The sequence below is a fragment of the Caretta caretta genome, chromosome 1 (assembly GCF_965140235.1).
Source record: "Caretta caretta isolate rCarCar2 chromosome 1, rCarCar1.hap1, whole genome shotgun sequence".
In the NCBI taxonomy this organism is placed as follows: domain Eukaryota; kingdom Metazoa; phylum Chordata; order Testudines; family Cheloniidae; genus Caretta; species Caretta caretta.
Window position 1 is genome coordinate 326,260,782 of NC_134206.1, and position 18,400 is coordinate 326,279,181.

The 18,400-nt window shown below is 44.0% G+C and overlaps 1 protein-coding gene across 2 annotated transcripts in view; it reads right to left on the reverse strand.

Moving 5' to 3' along the window:
• The window catches only part of LOC125630423 (B-cell receptor-associated protein 29), a 56,031-nt gene that overhangs the window by 21,565 nt on the left and 16,066 nt on the right, over window positions 1-18,400 (reverse strand). For both annotated transcript variants that reach the window (XM_075124495.1, XM_048836346.2), the window contains exons 4-6: window positions 16,994-17,144; window positions 10,555-10,690; window positions 3,925-4,036 (exon numbers count right to left, since the gene is read on the reverse strand). In XM_075124495.1, coding sequence (XP_074980596.1) covers window positions 3,925-4,036; window positions 10,555-10,690; window positions 16,994-17,144 — 399 coding nt within the window. The remainder of the gene's footprint in view (window positions 1-3,924; window positions 4,037-10,554; window positions 10,691-16,993; window positions 17,145-18,400) is intronic.

The window sequence follows — 18,400 nt, forward strand, 5'->3', positions numbered from 1 at the left end:
GTCTCTCCCGCAGGCAAGAGGCTCGCTCCGGGCCAGATGCCCTGAACTCCCACCTCAACAAGGATCTGTGCCATCCCCCCATGCCGAGTGTCCCGAGGACCAATCTGAGTCCCCCCAGGGGCCTGATGGGAGCCCCCACCCGGGATGGTCACCCAGAACTTGGGCCCTGTTTTTTATGTGGGAAATATGAATACTTCTAGTGTGACTGCACTGAGATGGAATGCAGCTTCGGCCACATCTGTGTGGGAGAGACCTGGGCCCGGCTGCCACAGGTCCCCAAGATCATGGTTCCAGTAGTTGTCGGGGACCACGCAACCCTGGCCCTGACTGATTTGGGCTGTGGCCAGACGCTAATCCATCAGACCTTGGGCCCTGGGCCGACCCCCACCTGGGGACGATCCGTCTGCAATGCATCCATGGCGACGTGCGGCCCTACCCCAGTGCCCAGATCCCACGAACGGTAGCCAGGGTCACACGACGGATGATCGTCAGCCTGGCCCCTCAATTAGCCTACCTGGTGATTCTGGGGTGTGACTGGCTGGCGTTCAAGGAGATCCTCCGCTCGACCCCTGCACTGGAAGGGGATTGCCCCAAGGTCCAACTGGAGGAGGAGGAGGTGGACCCGGAACCTGAGGGAGGGACTGAGGAACCTGTGGACCCCCCGCCTAGGCTGGCTGTCGAACCCTGACTTAATACCAATTTTTGCTGCAATCAAAGAGTAGACACCACCCTTAGTGGCGCCTACAGACAACCAGTCGCTGTCGATGGGGCCATGATTGACCTGCATAGCACAAATCAGGGCCCCGTTCTGAGCTATGCCATGACAGTTTTTACTGGGGTGGAATGGAAACCCCGCACGGAAGAACCATGGACCCAGCTGCTGGTGCCACAGCCGAGCAGTAATGAAGCTTGCACATGACATCCCTGCCGCAGGGCACTTGGGCCATGAAAAGACCCTCGCCCGGATTTTGACGCGGTTCTTCTGGCCCGGCATTCACCAGGAGGTGAGAAACTATTGTAGCTCCTGCCCGGAGTGCCAATTAGTGGCTCCCCCAGGGGTACCCAAGGACCCTTTGGTTCCCATGCCCATAGTGGAGATGCCATTTGAGCGGGTGGCCATGGACCTCGTGAATCCGCTCCCGAGAAGTGCCATGGGATTCCAGTATGTGTTGGTCATAGTTGATTATGCCACCCGTTTTCCTGAGGCCGTGCCATTGCGGAGCACCACCAACCAAACCATTGCCGGCAAACTAGTGAAGGTCTTTGCTCGAGTGCACCTGCCCCGGGAAATCCTAACGGACCAGGACACCAACTTCACCTCCCGACTGTTGCAGCAGGTATGCGAGCTCCTGGGAGTTAAACAGTTATGCACCTCCGTCTACCACCCACAGACTGACCGGCTGGTGGAACGATTCAATTGGACCCTGAAGGAAATGCTGCGCAAGTACTCCCCAGAGGAGCTACACTGGTGGGACCAGCTACTCCCACCCTTACTGCTGGCAATCTGCTAGGTACCCCAGTCATCAACAAAATTTCCCCCCGTTCGAGCTACTATATGGCCACCGCCCGTGGGGCCTATTAGACTTAATGTGGGAGACATGGGAGCAGTCTCCATCGCCAACCCAGGGCTTCCTGAAGTACGTTCTCCAGCTCCAGGAGCACTTCACTCAGGCCGGAGCCCTAGCATGCGAAAACTTAAAAGCTGCAGAGGAAACCCAGGAACGAACCTATAACCAGGAAGCGCGGGTCCGTGTCTTTGAGCCCAATGATCGGGTCCTGCTCCTCCTACTGTTGAGCGAATCGAAGCTGCTGGCAGGGACCCTATGAGGTGGTCCGGAAGGTCGGGCCCGTCACCTGTGAGGTCCACCAGTCCGACTGGCGCAAGATGACCCAGTGATATCACGTGAATCTATTGACGTGGTGGGAGGGCCTATTAACCCTTACCTGCTAGAACCTGAGTTGGGTCCCTGCATGCCCCTGACAGAGGGCCCTGCAGGCCACCAGCTCAGCGACATGCTCATGGAGGAGCAGCGAAAGCAAGTCCAATATCTCCTGCAGGCTTTCAGGAGAACTTTTATGGTCCTACCCGGTTACCCGACCCTGGTCCATCATGCCAATCAGACTGAACCAGGGAAGGTAGTCCGGGAGACAACTAGGCCCCTGCTGCACCGAATGCGGCAGGAGGTCAAGGAGGAAGCACAGGCCATGCTAGCCCGAGGAGTCATCGAGCCATGGCAGAGTGAGTGGCGCAGTCCAGTGGTCTTGGTACCCAAGCCTGATAGAACACAGCGCTTCTGTATAGACTTCTGGTGGGTCAATGCCATCTCAAGGTTTGATGCATATCTTATGCCCCATGTGGATGAACTGCTTGGCTGCCTAGGGGAGGCCCATTTCATCACCACCCTCGACCTCAGTAAGGGATACTGGCAGATCCCGCTCAACCCCATCTCTAAGGAGAAGATGGCGTTCACCACCCCAACGGGACTTTACCAATTTACCTGGATGCCCTTCGGCCTCCATGGGGTCCCGGCGACATTCCAACAACTAATGGACCGCCTCCTATGGCCCCATCAAGACTATGCAGCGGCGTATTTGGATGATGTCGTAGTCTACAGCCACCAGTGGGAGGACCACCTGGAATGGGTAACTGCGGTCCTGAGATCCCTGCGAAAGGCGGCACTAACGGCCAATCCAAAAAATGTAGCATTGGCTAGCAAGAGGCAACGTACCTTGGATACGCCATAGGGAGAGAACGGGTGAAACTCCGCGTGGGGAAGGTTCAAGCACTGGCGGCCTGCCCACCATGAAACACCAAGTGCGACAATTCCTGGGCTCGCTGGCTACTATCGGCAAGTCATTCTCCAGTTCGCTTCCATTGCAGGCCCCATGACGGGACTTTTGACTAAGGACAGCCCCCGGCACGTGCCGTGGACCCAAGAATGCGAAGACATCTTCCGGACACTCAAGGAGTGCCTCTGCCAGGTGCCAGTCCTATATAGCCTGGACTTCGACTGTGACTTCATCCTCCACACGGAGGCCTTAGAGGTAGGGCTCGGGGCTGTCCTTTCCCAAGAAATCGACAGAAGACCACCTGGTCTTATATTTTAGCTGGAAATTATTCCCCCATGAGAATAACTACCCAGTAATAGAGAAAGCAGCACTAACAGTGAAATGGGCCTGTGATGCCCTGCGGTACTACCTCCTCGGGGGCCCATTTACACTAGTCATGGACCATGCCCCACTCCAGTGGTTAACCAGAATGAAAAACAACAACATTAGACTAATGCACTGGTACCTGGCGTTACAGCCCTATGCTTTCACCATCCAGCATAGGACAAGTGAAAATTTAAATTGATAACAGAAAAATGCTTTAAAATCATCAATACTATCCACCAAAATTTTAAAGTAAAAATCACAATTTTCCAAGCCTAGTTATGTATTACAAGATGTGAAAGGTCATCTTGGTACCTGTAAAGTGCATTCTTATACAGTATAAAACTGATATCAAGACCTACCCCACTGAATTAAAACAGCTCAAGGTTATAATTCTAGTGCCTTAGTTACATTATAATTGTTTACAATGTACAACTTTGCATAACACATGTTTACTGTAAGACAAAGTGACATTGACTGTACCTGAAATACTGGCCCAAAAGCACCTGCTTACAAAGGTCTCAAAATTCCATTTAAGTAAGTGGAGTTCACCTGACTTACACCAGGGATTATTTGATCAAGTGAGCTTAATTTATTTTTTTTAAAAAGGAAATAAAATCAAAATTACTTGAACATATAAATATGAGGAATCTGATATTTTTGTTAGGACATTTCTTAGACTATTGAATTTAAGGACCAAACTGCTAAGCTTTGAGGCATAGAATGCCAAGTCATTCTCATTAAAAAGAAAGCAATTAAAAAAAAAGTTACCATTCAAAGTTTTCTTTAATTCCGCTTTCAGTTTTTCAGTTTCTTGCCTCAGTTTTTTATTGTCTTCTTCTAGTGCCTGTTCATTTTCACACTTCCCTTTTTCATTCAACGCCTATCAAAAAAAATTGTGGATATAGTTAGTATTAGTTTAAATTACTGCTCGATACTAATACAAATGACTAAACAACATTGGCCCTGATCCTATATTGTGCTGGATGTCTTCAATTCACACTGATGTCAAAAAGAAGCAAGAAAAGATTAGCACCTCTGGGGGGGGAAAAAACCCACCCCAAACAGATGCATCCATAAATATAGTGATAACATTTAAGGTTGAAGAGGACCATTAGGATTGTCTATTATAACCTCCTGCATAACATAGGCCAAAGAACTTCACCTAATAATTTCAGCATCAAACCCATAATGTGTTTAAACTATAGCATCTCTTTGGGAAAAAAAAAAATATCCAGTCTTGATTTAAAGACCGCAAGTGATAGAGAATCTACCACATCTTCTCCAATGGTTAGCTACCTTCACTGTTAAATTGTACCTTTATTTCTACTCTGAATTTGTCCAGGGGCAGCTTCCAAACATTTATCTGCCAGATAAAATAATTATCTATTATCAGAAATCTCTTCCCCTTGTAATATTTGTATTTTGTGATCAAGTCATCACTTAACCTTTTATATTTATAAGATGTTTAGGTACTTAAATACAGTTTTATCTGATTTCCAGAAATGCTAAGCACCTGGAAGTCCCCCCAAAAGCCGTATTAGGCACTAAATAAAAGTTATGTACTTACTGTACTTGCTATTATGTATCTTTTCATTTCAAGCAATTAAACAGTTGTGCCTTAATTACCAAATGATAAAATATCCAGGATTAGTCACTGTTTCTTGTGACTTTTTCCTCATTTCTCCTGCAACTTGCTTTCCCATGCGCGTACTCCTCCCTCCCCAGTATTCTCCCTTCAAAGAAATTCAATCCTCTGCTCATCTGACCTCCCACATCAAACACATGAACGTGAACTGTCCCATTTAAGGAGAGCAGGAGAAGAGGCAAGCTTCTAGGTGAAGAAAAGGAGCAACACATTTTCTTGTGCTGAGCGACAGAGGGTGGAGGAGATCATTCAAAAGTAAAGAGGTAGATACAAGAGTCAAGTACATAGGAAAAAGAGCTGAACTCATGAGATCAAATGAGATTGCTCAGACTATTCAGGAGAAAGAGCAAAGGCCCTTGATAAAAATCTTGGGAAATCATCCAAGACGGGTGAAAGAGGAGCTACCAAATAAAATGTTGGAGTAGTCAGTACGCTTTGCATCCCAAGCGGGATGGAGCTCTGCCTGGCACCTGCAACCCACCAGCGTGGCCCTTGGCTGCCACAGTTCTCCCCTCAGGGCACACACACACCCCACTCCACAGATATGCAAGGAAGATCCTGAGAGCCAGGAGGGCTACTCTGCTTTCTGACTCTGTTATTCGCAAGAGGGGAGAATGTACTTCTTATGTAACACAGTCCCCTTTGTAGTGAAAGCAGCACAGAAAGAGGAAGATGAAGCTGCAGCCACAACCCAGCAGGACAGAAAATGCAAGATGTCAGGCGTCTGGCTAGAGCAAAATGACAAATATCGCAGCCAAAACACGGGATTGTGGCAGTTTGGCAACATGCCAAATTCCATGAACACACACAACCATGGACTACACAAAAGGACTTGCCTACAATCCACTCTACTGACCTTATTTCCTTACAAGACACCTACCCGAATTACCAGTAAAACAGTTATGGTTCCTGGCTCCACAAGCTGTTACCACCTACTTACACTGAAGGTACACTTGAACACACCTCTAGATAACTTTATTTTGATAATGTGTTTTATTGAACAGAATCTCAGTTGTGAAACAAAACTGCCAAAATTTGTATTTTTGACTTTTTCCTACAAAGATCCAACTAGTTAGTGCCAGGCAAAATTCCTTATGTTACACAATACTGATGAAATTAATTTTCCTTCCTTAACAATACTGCGTATTGAACCAGCCAGAGGATTACTTCAAATGGCAAATTTTAAACCTTTTGTTTCTACTTTTCCTAAAACAATATTTTTTGAAAAGTTTAAATTGTAAGTGTAAAAACAAATTAGCTAATCCCCAGGTAACAGCCATAATGAAAGTAGCTACCATGCCAATAGCTAACATAATACTAGATGTTTGTGTAAGTGATTATATGACATGGTGGATTAAAAAAATTAAGAAAAAATAAAAATTAGTTTTAGTTTAAATTGGATTTTTATTTAAATTGAAAACTGATCTCTTTTTTAAAAATGAATATATTTACAATGAAATTTGAAATTAATCTATGTGAAGGCCTAAACTTAATGAATTAAAATAATTTAAATACTAAAAAATACAATTAAGCAATCTGTATTTGCTGCCAAGCTTTAATGAAAGTCAAACTACTGAACTGGTGGAAGTCACTGGCTAAGCAACTTGGAATCACAGCTTGCTGAAGTGCTAAGCCAGCTTTTGATAGCAGTGGCCTCTTCTGCAAGTGCAGAAAGACCATTTTCCCCATTTCAGTTTATTGAACTAGTTCAGTTCAATGACTAGTTCATTCAGAGTTAGGAAACCAACTGGGAGCTGAAAAAGCATGAAACTTCTTTTTCTCGTCCAATCTATGAATGAAAACAAAGTGTGAGAGGATGAGATTTACAAGTTCTAAAACTCTGAAAGACATGGTGACCAGAATTAATCAGTTCAATTTACTAACTACAGATATTTCCTTTGTTTAATAAATTAGTTTGAAAGGCAAACCATGTTTTGATACATAAAAATAGTGTATCCAGCATATTTAAAGGTAGATTTAATAAAATAATTAAATTCTGTTTTTGTGCATTTTAATCAACTTTGAACTTCCATCCAAATAGAGCTTAACACAAATCACAAATAAAAATTCATCTGGTAAAAAATAAATGCATAAATCATTAACCTAAATATAAATTAAGCGATATAATTGCTTAAATAAGTGTATTGTTAGCAAAAAGAAACATCAAATTTAGTGTAAAGGCTATCTTTAGTTGCACATCAACATGTTTTAATGGTTACCAACCAATGAGAATCAACTTTGTTAGGAAATAACTTAAAAGTATGATTAAAATGAGCAAACACTATTAAAATTTATTATTTAAATCATTATTAAAATCGGTTATTTAAATCCTTTGATTTAAATCAATTCATGCTATTACATGAGCTCATTCAAGCAAAGTGTTGGGCACCCTGGAAGTTGATAAGGCCACTGCAGAGAAACTAAATTAATCCTTTCAGATGGTCTTCACTGCTGAGGAGGTAAGGGAGATTCCCAAACCTGAGCCATTCTTTTTAGGTGACAAATCTGAGGAACTGCCCCAGATTGAGGTGTCATTAGAGGAGGTTTTGGAACAAACTGATAAATGAAACAGTAATAAGTCACCAGGACCAGATGGTATTCACCCAAGAGTTTTGAAGGAACTCTTATGTGAAATTGCAGAACTACTAACTGTGGATGTAATCTAATTGCTTCAGATATGATCCTGACAATTATAGGCTGGTAAGCCTGACTTCAGGACCGGGCAAAATGGTTGAGACTATAGTAAAGAACAAAATTGTCAGGCACATAGATGAACAGAATTTGTTGGGGAAGAGTCAACATGGTTTTTGTAAAGGGAAATCATGCCTCAATCTACTAGAATTTTTTGAGGGGGTCAACAAGCATATGGACAAAGGGGATCCAGTGGATATAATGTATTTAGATTTTCAGAACGCCTTTGACAAGGTCCCTCACCAAAGACTCTTAAGCAAAGTAAGCTTTCATGGGGTAAGAGGGAAGGTCTGCTCATGGATTGGTAATTGGTTAAAAGATAGGAAACAAAGGGTCGGAACAAATGGTCAATTTTCAGAATGGAGAGTGGTAAGCAGTGGAGTCCCCCGGGGGTCTGTACTGGGACCAGTCCTATTCAACATATTCATAAATGATCTGGAAAAAGGAGTAAACAGTGAGGGGGTAAAATTTGCAGATGATACAAAACTACTCAAGATAGTTAAGTCAAAAGCAGACCGCGAAGAGCTACAAAAGGATCTCACAATACCGGGCAACAAATTGGCAGATGAAATTCAATGTTGATCAATGTAAAGTAATGCACATTGGAAAACATAATCCCAACTATACATATAAAATGATGTGGTCTAAATTAGCTCTTACCACTCAAGAGAGAGATCTTGGAGTCATTGTGGATAGTTCTCTAAAAACGTCCACTCAATGTGCAGCGGCAGTCAAAAAAGTTAACACAATGTAGGGAATTATTAAGAAAGGAAGATAATAAGATAGAAAATATCATATTGCCTCTATATAAGTCCATGGTACGCCCACATCTTGAATACAGCATGCAGATGTGGTCACAGATGTGGTTGCCCCATCTCAAAAAAAATTATTGAATTGGAAAAGATTCAGAAAAGGGCATCAAAAAATGATTAGGGGTATGGAATGGCTGCCATATAAGGAGAGATTAATAAGACTCAGACTTTTCAGCTTGGAAAAGAGACAAGTAAGGGGTGATATGATAAAGGACTATAAAATCATGACTGGTGTGGAGAAAGTAAATAAGGAAGTGTTATTTACTCCTCATAACACAAGAACTAGGGGTTCATTTGGGGTCACCAAATGAAATTAATAAGCAGCAGATTTAAAAACAAACAAAAGGAAGTATTTTTTTCACACAATGCAGTCAAGCTGTGGAACTCCTTGCCAGAGGATGTTGTGAAGGCCAAGACTAGAACAGAGTTTAAAAAAAGAACTAGATAAGTTCATAGAGGATAGGTCCATCAATGGCTATTAGCCAGGATGGGCAGGGATGGTGTCCCTAGCCTCTGTTTGCCAGAAACTGGAAATGGGCAACAGAGGATGGATCACTTGATGATTATTTGTTCTGTTCATTCCATCTGGGGCACCTGGCACTGGCCACTGCTGGAAGACAGGATACTGGGCTAGATGGACCTTTGGTCTGACCCAATATGGCTGTTCTTATGAGTGAACAACAGCTTTTAAGAAGAGTGCTATATAAATGTGTGTTTCAAAAATCCTGTGCAGAAAGAAATGCGAACTAGAGATATCAATCACATCAGCCACTACTAAAATATAACCACCTTTGGGGTGATATAAACATTTAATGTAACACCACAATGCATAAAGGAGTTTAAAAAAAAAAAAACAGTAAAAAACCCCATACAAATTTAGTAAAATTCAACTGCAGAAGAAATTTAAGTAGAGAGAATATAACTGTCTAAACTGGAATTTGGCCAGATTAAGAGTAGAGGTTCTGCTACCAGTAAAGATCCAAATACTCTTTTCATGATCACAAGTGGTCAGGATCTCATTTCTCTATTTTTGTGAAACATGGCACTTCCATCAACATAATAGTCCCTCTACCTAGCTCAATACTGACAGGAAATAATGCCATCTACAGAATCACCTACACCATTTCCTATAGCCTTTAATTGTTCCTTGGAGGTCTTCCATGCATTCCAATTCAGTTGAACCTGTGATATCCAATAGTATCACAGTAATTAGATTTTTTTTTTTAATTAAAATCATAGGGGATGAAACTCATAGTTCCAGCACATCCCCCTCTTGCACGTTGTTCTAGAACAGTGGGGCGCAAACTCTTACAGTTCCACCCCCCCTTACCAGTAAGGGAATCCATCCATGACCCCTTCCATTACAGCACAGCTAAGGCTTCCTCAGCAGCAGAACTTGGGCTGAAGGCAGAGTTGGGGGCAGAACTGGAGATGGGGTAGGAGCTGGGGCTTGAGATGGAGCTGGCCTGGGGACAGAGAGGGAATGAGGGCAGAGATGGTCTAGGGGTGGAACTGCGCCTGGGGGCAGAGTGGGGCTGAAAGCATGGTTCCCTCTCCCTGACCTCTGTGGGGGCTGGCCCGGGCCCCACCATGTGCCCCACCCCCACCCACGAACATTTGTCCGTGTCCCCCTTGAGGGGCATGTCCCACAATTAGGAGACCACTGTTCTAGAAGCATGAGGAGGTAACCACAGTGGTAGGGTCAAACAACTGCCATAAACTGAGTGGAAATCTTGAAACCTATGCAGCTCATCCCCTCCTGCTGGTACCTAAAAGCCAGGGTAGGGGCAAACATGCTCTGAAACACTACACAAGCCTATGGAGACTAAGAAGAGAGCACTTACCCAGGGAACGCATCACTGACTGAAATAGAAAGTTTTTGAGACAAAGAACCCTTATTAACATTTTGGCATCATAGCACGGAGCCATACAAATGATGGGTAGTTAGTGGGCTGAACTATGCAGAAGAATGGTTTTCATGTTTGGCGAACCCACCCAGAAAGCAGCTCCACAACTGAGAGGAGCCCAAAGGGGCTATTTAACTGCAGTGTAGACTTTAGGGCTCAGGCTGGAGTCTGGGCTTTAGGACTGTAACCCCTTAGGCTGAGCCACACGAGCATGAGTCAGTTGGCATGGGCCAGCCATGGGTGTCTGCAGTGTAGACATACCCTATAGGTCTTACAGCTTATACAGTTTTTGCTGTAATTATTTCCTTTTAAAAAAAGATAATTAAAAAGGTAATTAAGATACCTGTTGCAATTTTTCATTCTCCTCCATGTATTTTCTGGCAGCTTCATTAGTATTTGCTACTTGAATTTCCATAGCTACCTGAATTCCCATCTCTTTTGCCAACTGAGTAATAAGGGTGACAGTACGTCTCAATACACTGAGGAAGAAACACAGTGAGAATTTAAGCATCATTACTTTTCCTAATAGGATTCTTTGCTTTCAGTTAAGATTTATTTTAGATGTAAAGGTGAACAAAATGCTTCTATAAATAAATTTAAGAGACTGTTTAGGATCTTAAATTAATAGGACACATGCATAAGCTTAATGTTGACAAATAGTTAAAATTAGGACTTGAAAAGTGAAAAACCTTTCAGGACCTGAATTCCAGTTCTGAATGTCAACTGTTCCAAAGGATAACATTACACATATTTAAAAAGTGGGGCAGGGACCTCCACTGCTTACAAGGTTGAAGGTGCTTGTACTGTTATTTAATGTTATAGAAGAAACATAGAACCCTGAACTCAAGATTCAGGTGCTAAGATATTATGGTAATAAGCATGGTATAAGAACCCTTGTAGGAGGCAAGGGTAAAAGCACTTTTCAATTTAATTTTAAAATGTATTTGTAATTTTTGCATATTACATCCCATGTATTCTATTGATGATTTTGGATCTAAACATTTGTTTTGTATTAACACAAATAATAAAATACAAAAACACACGTTGACAAAAGTGTGACAAAGTCTGAGAGTTTTTCATTTTAAAGTGATAATTACTTCCAAGATATCCAAATATGACAGCTCCCCATAATTCTGACAAGGAACACACACCAATTTCACCTCCCTACCAATGCTTCAAAAGAACACTTGAGTCTAAGTGGTATAATTCAGGTTCTCAAAGATCCTCTTTATTCTGAACACCCACAAACTTCCACTTCATTTTGATGCATCTTTCCCTCCTTACATTACCAGAGCCTTTCGGCAATATGTTACTGGTTCTGTTAAAGCTGAAGGCAGCAGTGAGCAAAAATTACTTTGTAAGATGGCTGCCTGGATTCATAAATCCAAGTGGTTGCCTCACCCTTGTTCTGGGGAGAAGCGTTAACAGACCTGTTAACCTTTTATGCCTGGTCTACACTACACAGTTAGGTTGGTTGAAGGCAGCTTACATCGATCAAAAAGTTTGTGTCTACACTACCAGGTCTATTCTGCTTATGTAACTTGCCTGCTTCATTGACTTAACTACTCCCATCTCTGCAGGGGGCGTAGTGCTTAAATCAATGTTAGGTCGACGAAGAGGCAGCATAGACAGTGTTGCTTACGTCGACTTTACTGGCGTCCATGAGGTATCCCACAATACTCCACTGTGACTGTTCTGGTGAACATTTTCAACTTTGTTGCTCAACAGCTAGGTACACAGGAAACAGCACCTCTCCTGTTAAAGCACCAAGAACTTTTGAATTCCCATTTCCTGTCTGTTCAGCATGGAGAGCTCACCAGCCAAGTGGATCATGGTGATTCAACGTCCCAAACGCGCTCCAGTCTGGAGTACACAGGAGGTGGTGGATCTTATTGGTCTGTGTGACGAGGAGTCTGTAGAGGCACAGCTCCGATCCAGCCGTAGAAATGTAGACACCTATGAAAAGATTGCGTGTGGCACTGGGGACAAGGGCTACACTAGGGACATGCAGCAGTTCTGCGTGAAAATTAAAGAGCTTCAGCAGGCATACCAGAAGAAAAGAGAGAAATAGTCATTCTGGTTTTGCAGCGCAGACATGCCACTTCTAAAATAACCTACGTGCAATTCCCATCAACGACCCCAATAGCAGCCTGGATACCTCTGAGGAATCGGAGTCCTAGGCCACCACAGGCAACACTGAGTTGGTCTTGGACTAGGATGAGGAAGAGGAGAATGGGAAACAAGTGAGTAGCGGATCCATTCTCCCAGAAAGCCAGGAGCTGTTTGAAACCCAGGAACGATCCAGCCAGTCACAGAACAGCATCGTGGTCAAGTTTGATGCCGGGGAAGGCATCTCTGGTGAGTATGCAACTCCAGCTAATATTTTGGGGTCACATGTTCTTATACTCTTGTTTATTTTTTTTTTTAAATGATGAGGAACAGTGGCTATCTGCTTCCCAGTGGCTGCACCAGCTAGGCAGAGGGAGCCCCATGGATAAAACTGTTTATGTGCAGAGGGATGGCCTGGGAATCCTCCATAGAGATCTCCAGGAAAGATTCATGGAGGTACTCTGCAATCTGTTGCAGAAGGTTTCGGGGGGGGGGGGGGGGGGGGGGCTTATTTCTTCCACCACAGTAGGGCACTTTCCCACACCACTCCAATATTACTTCTGCTGGCATCATTGCAGCATCTGTTCCCTTGCTGCCTCTGCTACCCTCAGGAGGATGATATCAGCTAAGGTCACCTAGGGGAGATGGTGGCAGTTTTCATTTCAATTACTCGGACTGCAAACAATAGTGCACGTGATTCCCACATTATGCTTTTTTCTGGGAGCTGTCGGGAGGGGTCGCTGCTTTAGCTCCGTGGGGAGAGACAGCAACAAACAACAGCTCTCCGTGCAGTTCCCTGCTATTTGCTGCTGCTTCTGCCCACAGATGCAGCTCCCAGTTTGCCAGCTCCCGCAGCTGCCATGCAGGTAGGGGGCCTGGTAGCACCAGGTGACCAAGCAGGTCCAGCAAACCCTGGCAAAAATCTGGGGGGGCACGTGACTCCACGTGCCCCTCTCCATGTGTCACCTCTGGCTTCTGCCAAATAGGGAGGGGTGTCTTGGGCTTTCAGCCTCACAGTAGGTGCCTGCTCAGGGCTTCAGCCCCAAGGGGCATGCCTGCCGGGGCTCAGGGCTTCAGCAGGATTTGGGAGAAAAGTACCCTTTTCTGTTTATGTACTCTTTGGCAAGGTGGTCTGGTGCCAAGATAGATGGCATGCATATCCCTATTGCCCTACTGCAGCTAGGGAACCCCACTGCAGCAAAACCATCCAATACGTCCTGCATATTGCCAAGGGACTCACTACCCTCAACAAAACATGCAATTAATGGCCCTGAATATTTGGATCACAACAGTCCCCACCGTGGATTTACCAAATCAAAATTGATTCCCTACTGACCGGTAAAAGTCTGGCATTGCAAGCTTCCACACAGTGATTGCCACTTGCTTTTTCTCTGTCAGAGCACATCTCATTTTAGTGTTGCTGTGCTGCAGGGCTGTTGGGAGCCCCGCACGCAGCTCCTGGAAAGCGGCCTTGCACATACAAAGTTCTGCAGCCACTGATAGTCATCCCATAACTACATAACAAAGTGATCCCACCAGTCAGCGCTTGTTTCTGGGTCAGAAACGACGCTCCATTGTGTTCAGCTGCTGTACGACTGCCAGCAGCAATCGGGAATTGTTTCGTTCTATGGCTTCCAGCATGGCTGCTTGAAGGACATTGCCATGTTCCATTCAGCGGCTCCTCTCGTCGCTCTGAAAATACTGCAAGATAAGGCGCGTGGTGTTTGTAATGCTCACAATAGTCACTGCTGAGCGGGATCCAGGCTTCTCAGGAGATGGCGCACATGCAGCTTTGTCAGTGTTTTGAAAAAAGGCATGAAATGTTATCAGTTGCAGTTGAGATGCGGGGGAGGAGGATGCACCATGGGACGCTGAAGCCAGGATCCCAGTTCCCCCATGAAAATGTTTTGGTTCCATGAGTCATTGAAAGCCCTTCCCAAAACCCCATGGCGAGCTGCACTGTGGGATAGCTACCCATGGTATACTGCTATCAGCATCAATACAAGCACTGCTAGTGGGACACGCTCCACTTAGTTTCGTGTGGAAATGCACTTCTGACTTAATTATTGTGGCAGCTGGATGTCAACTTAAAGTTTGTAGCGTAGACATACACTTAGGCATGCAGTAGAGTTCATCTTTTCCCACTTCCTCTTACTTTTTGAGATGGACAGGTTTAGTTGAATGAGTTTGTTGTATCGCACTCACTTTTTTACTATACATCCCATTCATATTCAGGTGGCAGAGATAAGATTATATTCTATCATGTTTACTATTGTGTATATAAAAATGAGATAATGGGCTCCCAAATCATGAAACAGGCACCTACAGAGCTTCATGAGTTGAAATAAATTAATGTAAAAAACCAAGTTGGGCCCAAAAAATTAAGTTGAGCCCCTTGTTGATAGTCCTAGCACAGAGGCCAAGGAATCATGAACAATTAACCATCCTTTCATCCTTAGATGTGGTCCCTCCAGGGCAGGGTAGAAGCAAGATGAGGTAATGAGATTGTGCTATTGTGACTTGTGTTCTATCTGTTCTACAGGTTAAAATAAGAGTTTTCAATTGAAAGAAAATATTTCAGTCTGTAGAGCTATCAACTTAGCAACAATTGTGGAAGCTTTCATAACCACCTTGGGGGTGGGTCTCTAACCCAAGATCTCTCTGAGGTACTGTTATTTTTACCAGGACCTTCTCAGAACTTGGAAGCTCTGCAAAGAAGTGCATTGTGGCCGCTGTGGAGATGGGGAGAGGCATCTTCCTCAAGCCCCTGCTGCACAACTCTCATCTTCATTCATAGGTGAATATGGTTCCCCTGGTGCGCTGAAGGACCAGCCTGACTAATGTCATCAGAATCTGAGACTTCCTGGACTGTGCTCGGTGGGACTGGTGGATCCAACACTGCTTGTCCAGTGCATGAGGCTGTCAACCCGCTATGTCCCCACAAGGTTCCAGAGGTGAAGGCTGCTTTGCTCCCTGCCTCTCTTGCTTATCTCAAATTCGTGCTGTGAGAAGGTTCTCCATGCCCATCGCTATCCCAGGACTGTTCAGACTTCAGAAATTGGGCCTCTCCCTCACCTCCATGCCCCACTTGAGTAGGGGGAACGATATCCAGGCAATCCACCTCTGAACAGTAACTCGAGAACAGCTTATGCTTTCTTCACACCATCCACTTCCTCACTAGCATGTCTCACCCTGATACAAAGTGGTCAGACCTTTTACCTCCTGCAGAGGGTGAGGTTCCCAGTGCACCAGCTTTCATTCCACCTTGGTTCCATGGTCCACTGAGGACTTAATCTGGGGGCTCCTCCATGGAGCAGTGAGCACAGGCGTTCTGCGGGCACAGTTCATGGAACGCAGTATTTGTCCCCCGCGAGACCCTAGACCATGCCTACTTCCGCAGACCAGGTTGCAGCCTCTCTTCTGGCTCTTCCACAACCTCCTGCTGAGATTCTGGCTGCACCTTTCTCCATATCTTCTTTATTAACTCCTTGTCTATGACCTGATGATGTAACAGGACCTTTCAGTCAACTTCCTACCGGCACTGGCCAAGAGCCATACATCAGTCCAGGAAGAAGCAGCTTGACAAAGAGGTTCTCTCTAACTGTGATGCCTACTTTTGGTACCTATGTGTCTCAGGTATTTGGGCAGAGTTCCTCTCGGTGGCATATGTCAACTCCTTTGACTGCTTTAACTGAGTAGTGGGCACTGACTAGATTCACTACTCAATGTCCCCATCTGTTGCCTTTGTTTTAAATCAAGGACAGGCACTCCTGTTCTTTTCATTATTTGTTTCATGGAATTAGTTGATCCTTGGTCCTATGGCCCCCTCCCTTGATTTAGTGGGTGGGTCTTTAATTCTAAGTAGGCTCTGCCCATCTTTCCTTAACATAAATGGGCTAGCTACTATTGTTAACACAAACATTCACTCAGAAATTTACACTGATCTGTGTTATTAGCTGCATAACCACTTAAACCTGCTGAAAAGGATATAGTGGTTAGCCATCTCTCAGAAAGTGCTCAATAGCCTAGCATATGCAGTCTGTCTTGGAGGCTGGGAATATTGCTCCTAAAGATCCAAGCTCTTGCTGAGTTTCAGTGAAACAGTCAAGTTAGAGTTGAGCCTAGGTTCTCAATACCAACATGCTGACTACTAGAATTATTTTAATGGTGCTGTAACTTATTTACTGCAAATCTGCAGTTAAAAAAAAATACTCATAACTGACAAATTCCAAGAAGGAAATCAACAGTTATAGAAGTCAGAGAGATTAAAAAGAACTAGATTATCTAGTCCCATCGTACTGCAAGTCCAAGTCTGTTCCCTAAAATACATTTTCTATTATCCTATCTAGTCTAGATTTAAAGTCTCAAGATTGGGCTCCTACAACTTCCCCATGGAAATACCTGCTGCCAAATAACTGCTTGACTGAGATGTTTCTCCTAATGGTCACCCCAAATTTTCCTTTTCTAGTTATATCTGTGTATATTACATTCAGTAATTCCTTTTCACTTTTAGCATTTATATTATCTTAGCCAAGCCATCCCTATTTAGCTCTTTCAATCTTTTCTTATAAATCTGTCCATCCAGCTTTCTGATCTTCTTGTTACTGCCTTGTACAGTATTTATTGTACGAGAGACACTGTCCACAAATTGGAATAGTAAATTTTATACTTACAGCCAGAGAAACAGAGAGAATCCAGAGATGTAAAGGTTTCTTTGTGACCTAAAAAGTTTCATCTGAATATGATCATAGGCATTGGGGTTGATATTTGCAGCCTTTTCGGTCCCATGTGCAGTTGAGTATTTCTTCACTTCTCTAATAGCATCTGAAAACAAAAACAAAAATTGTTTTGTCTTGTTTTTTAATGTGCGTTTGTGGCTCAGTGTATTAGGCTACTGTGTAAGACAGAGCTCTAGAAATATATGCAGTCTCTTCAGTCCACAAAAGAAGCAAAATCCCTTTAGTGGCAGTACCAACTTCAACGACCCTTGAAATGTGCCTGACCCACCGGAAGGAATCATTGTGGAGTGATTAGGTAGTTCAGTCACCATGCTAGATCACGGTCCTCTGACTAGATACAATAGTACCAGCTATGATGGTATCTTTTGTACCTGCCCATTAGGAACTGGACCAAGGCAAAAAAATCATTCCACAAACACTAGCAGAGTCACATCAGATGGTAATGACTTCTGATACTGCCAACGCAGACCAGATTCCAGCTGCTTAGCGAGCAGTGAGAAAAGCAAAAACGGATCTCCCTCCCATTCCCTAAGGATTTCTCTTGCTAAGTAGATGTTGCATATATGGTTCAAATTAAGATTTGATCAGACAGAAGCAATGTTTATATTTCCTTTACACTGTAACTATGAAAAAAGTATTTACTGGAGCCCAATCAAACATAATGAAATTTATTCACATTCACTAACGTATACAAAAAATCCTTTCAGATGAGTTGTACTATTGTAAATAGTGTCTAAATACAGTGTGAGCGAAGTATGTTAATTTACCATCTTTTCCTATGAAACGTAAGTGGCCAACAGCCTTGGCTGCAATCAGCAGCATCTGAAACTAAGAGCTGGTCTATGCAAGAAAATTAGATCGACCCAGCTCAGTCACTCAGGGGTGTGAAAAATATACACCACTGAGTGATTTCGTGAAGGTGACCTAAGTCCCCTTGTAGACAGTGCTAGGTTGAGGAGGACTTCTTCCCTTGACCTACTACTGCCTCTAGGGGAGGTGGATTACTGATACCAATGGTTTAGAGTAACAGCCGTGTTAGTCTGTATTCGCAAAAAGAAAAGGAGTACTTGTGGCACCTTAGAGACTAACCAATTTATTTGAGCATGAGCTTTCGTGAGCTACAGCTCACTTCATCTGATGCATACCGTGGAAACTGCAGCAGACTTTATATACACACACACAGAGAATATGAAACAATACCTCCTCCCACCCCACTGTCCTGCTGGTAATAGCTTATCTAAAGTGATCATCAAGTTGGGCCATTTCCAGCACAAATCCAGGTTTTCTCACCCTCCACCCCCCCACACAAATTCACTCTCCTGCTGGTGATAGCCCATCCAA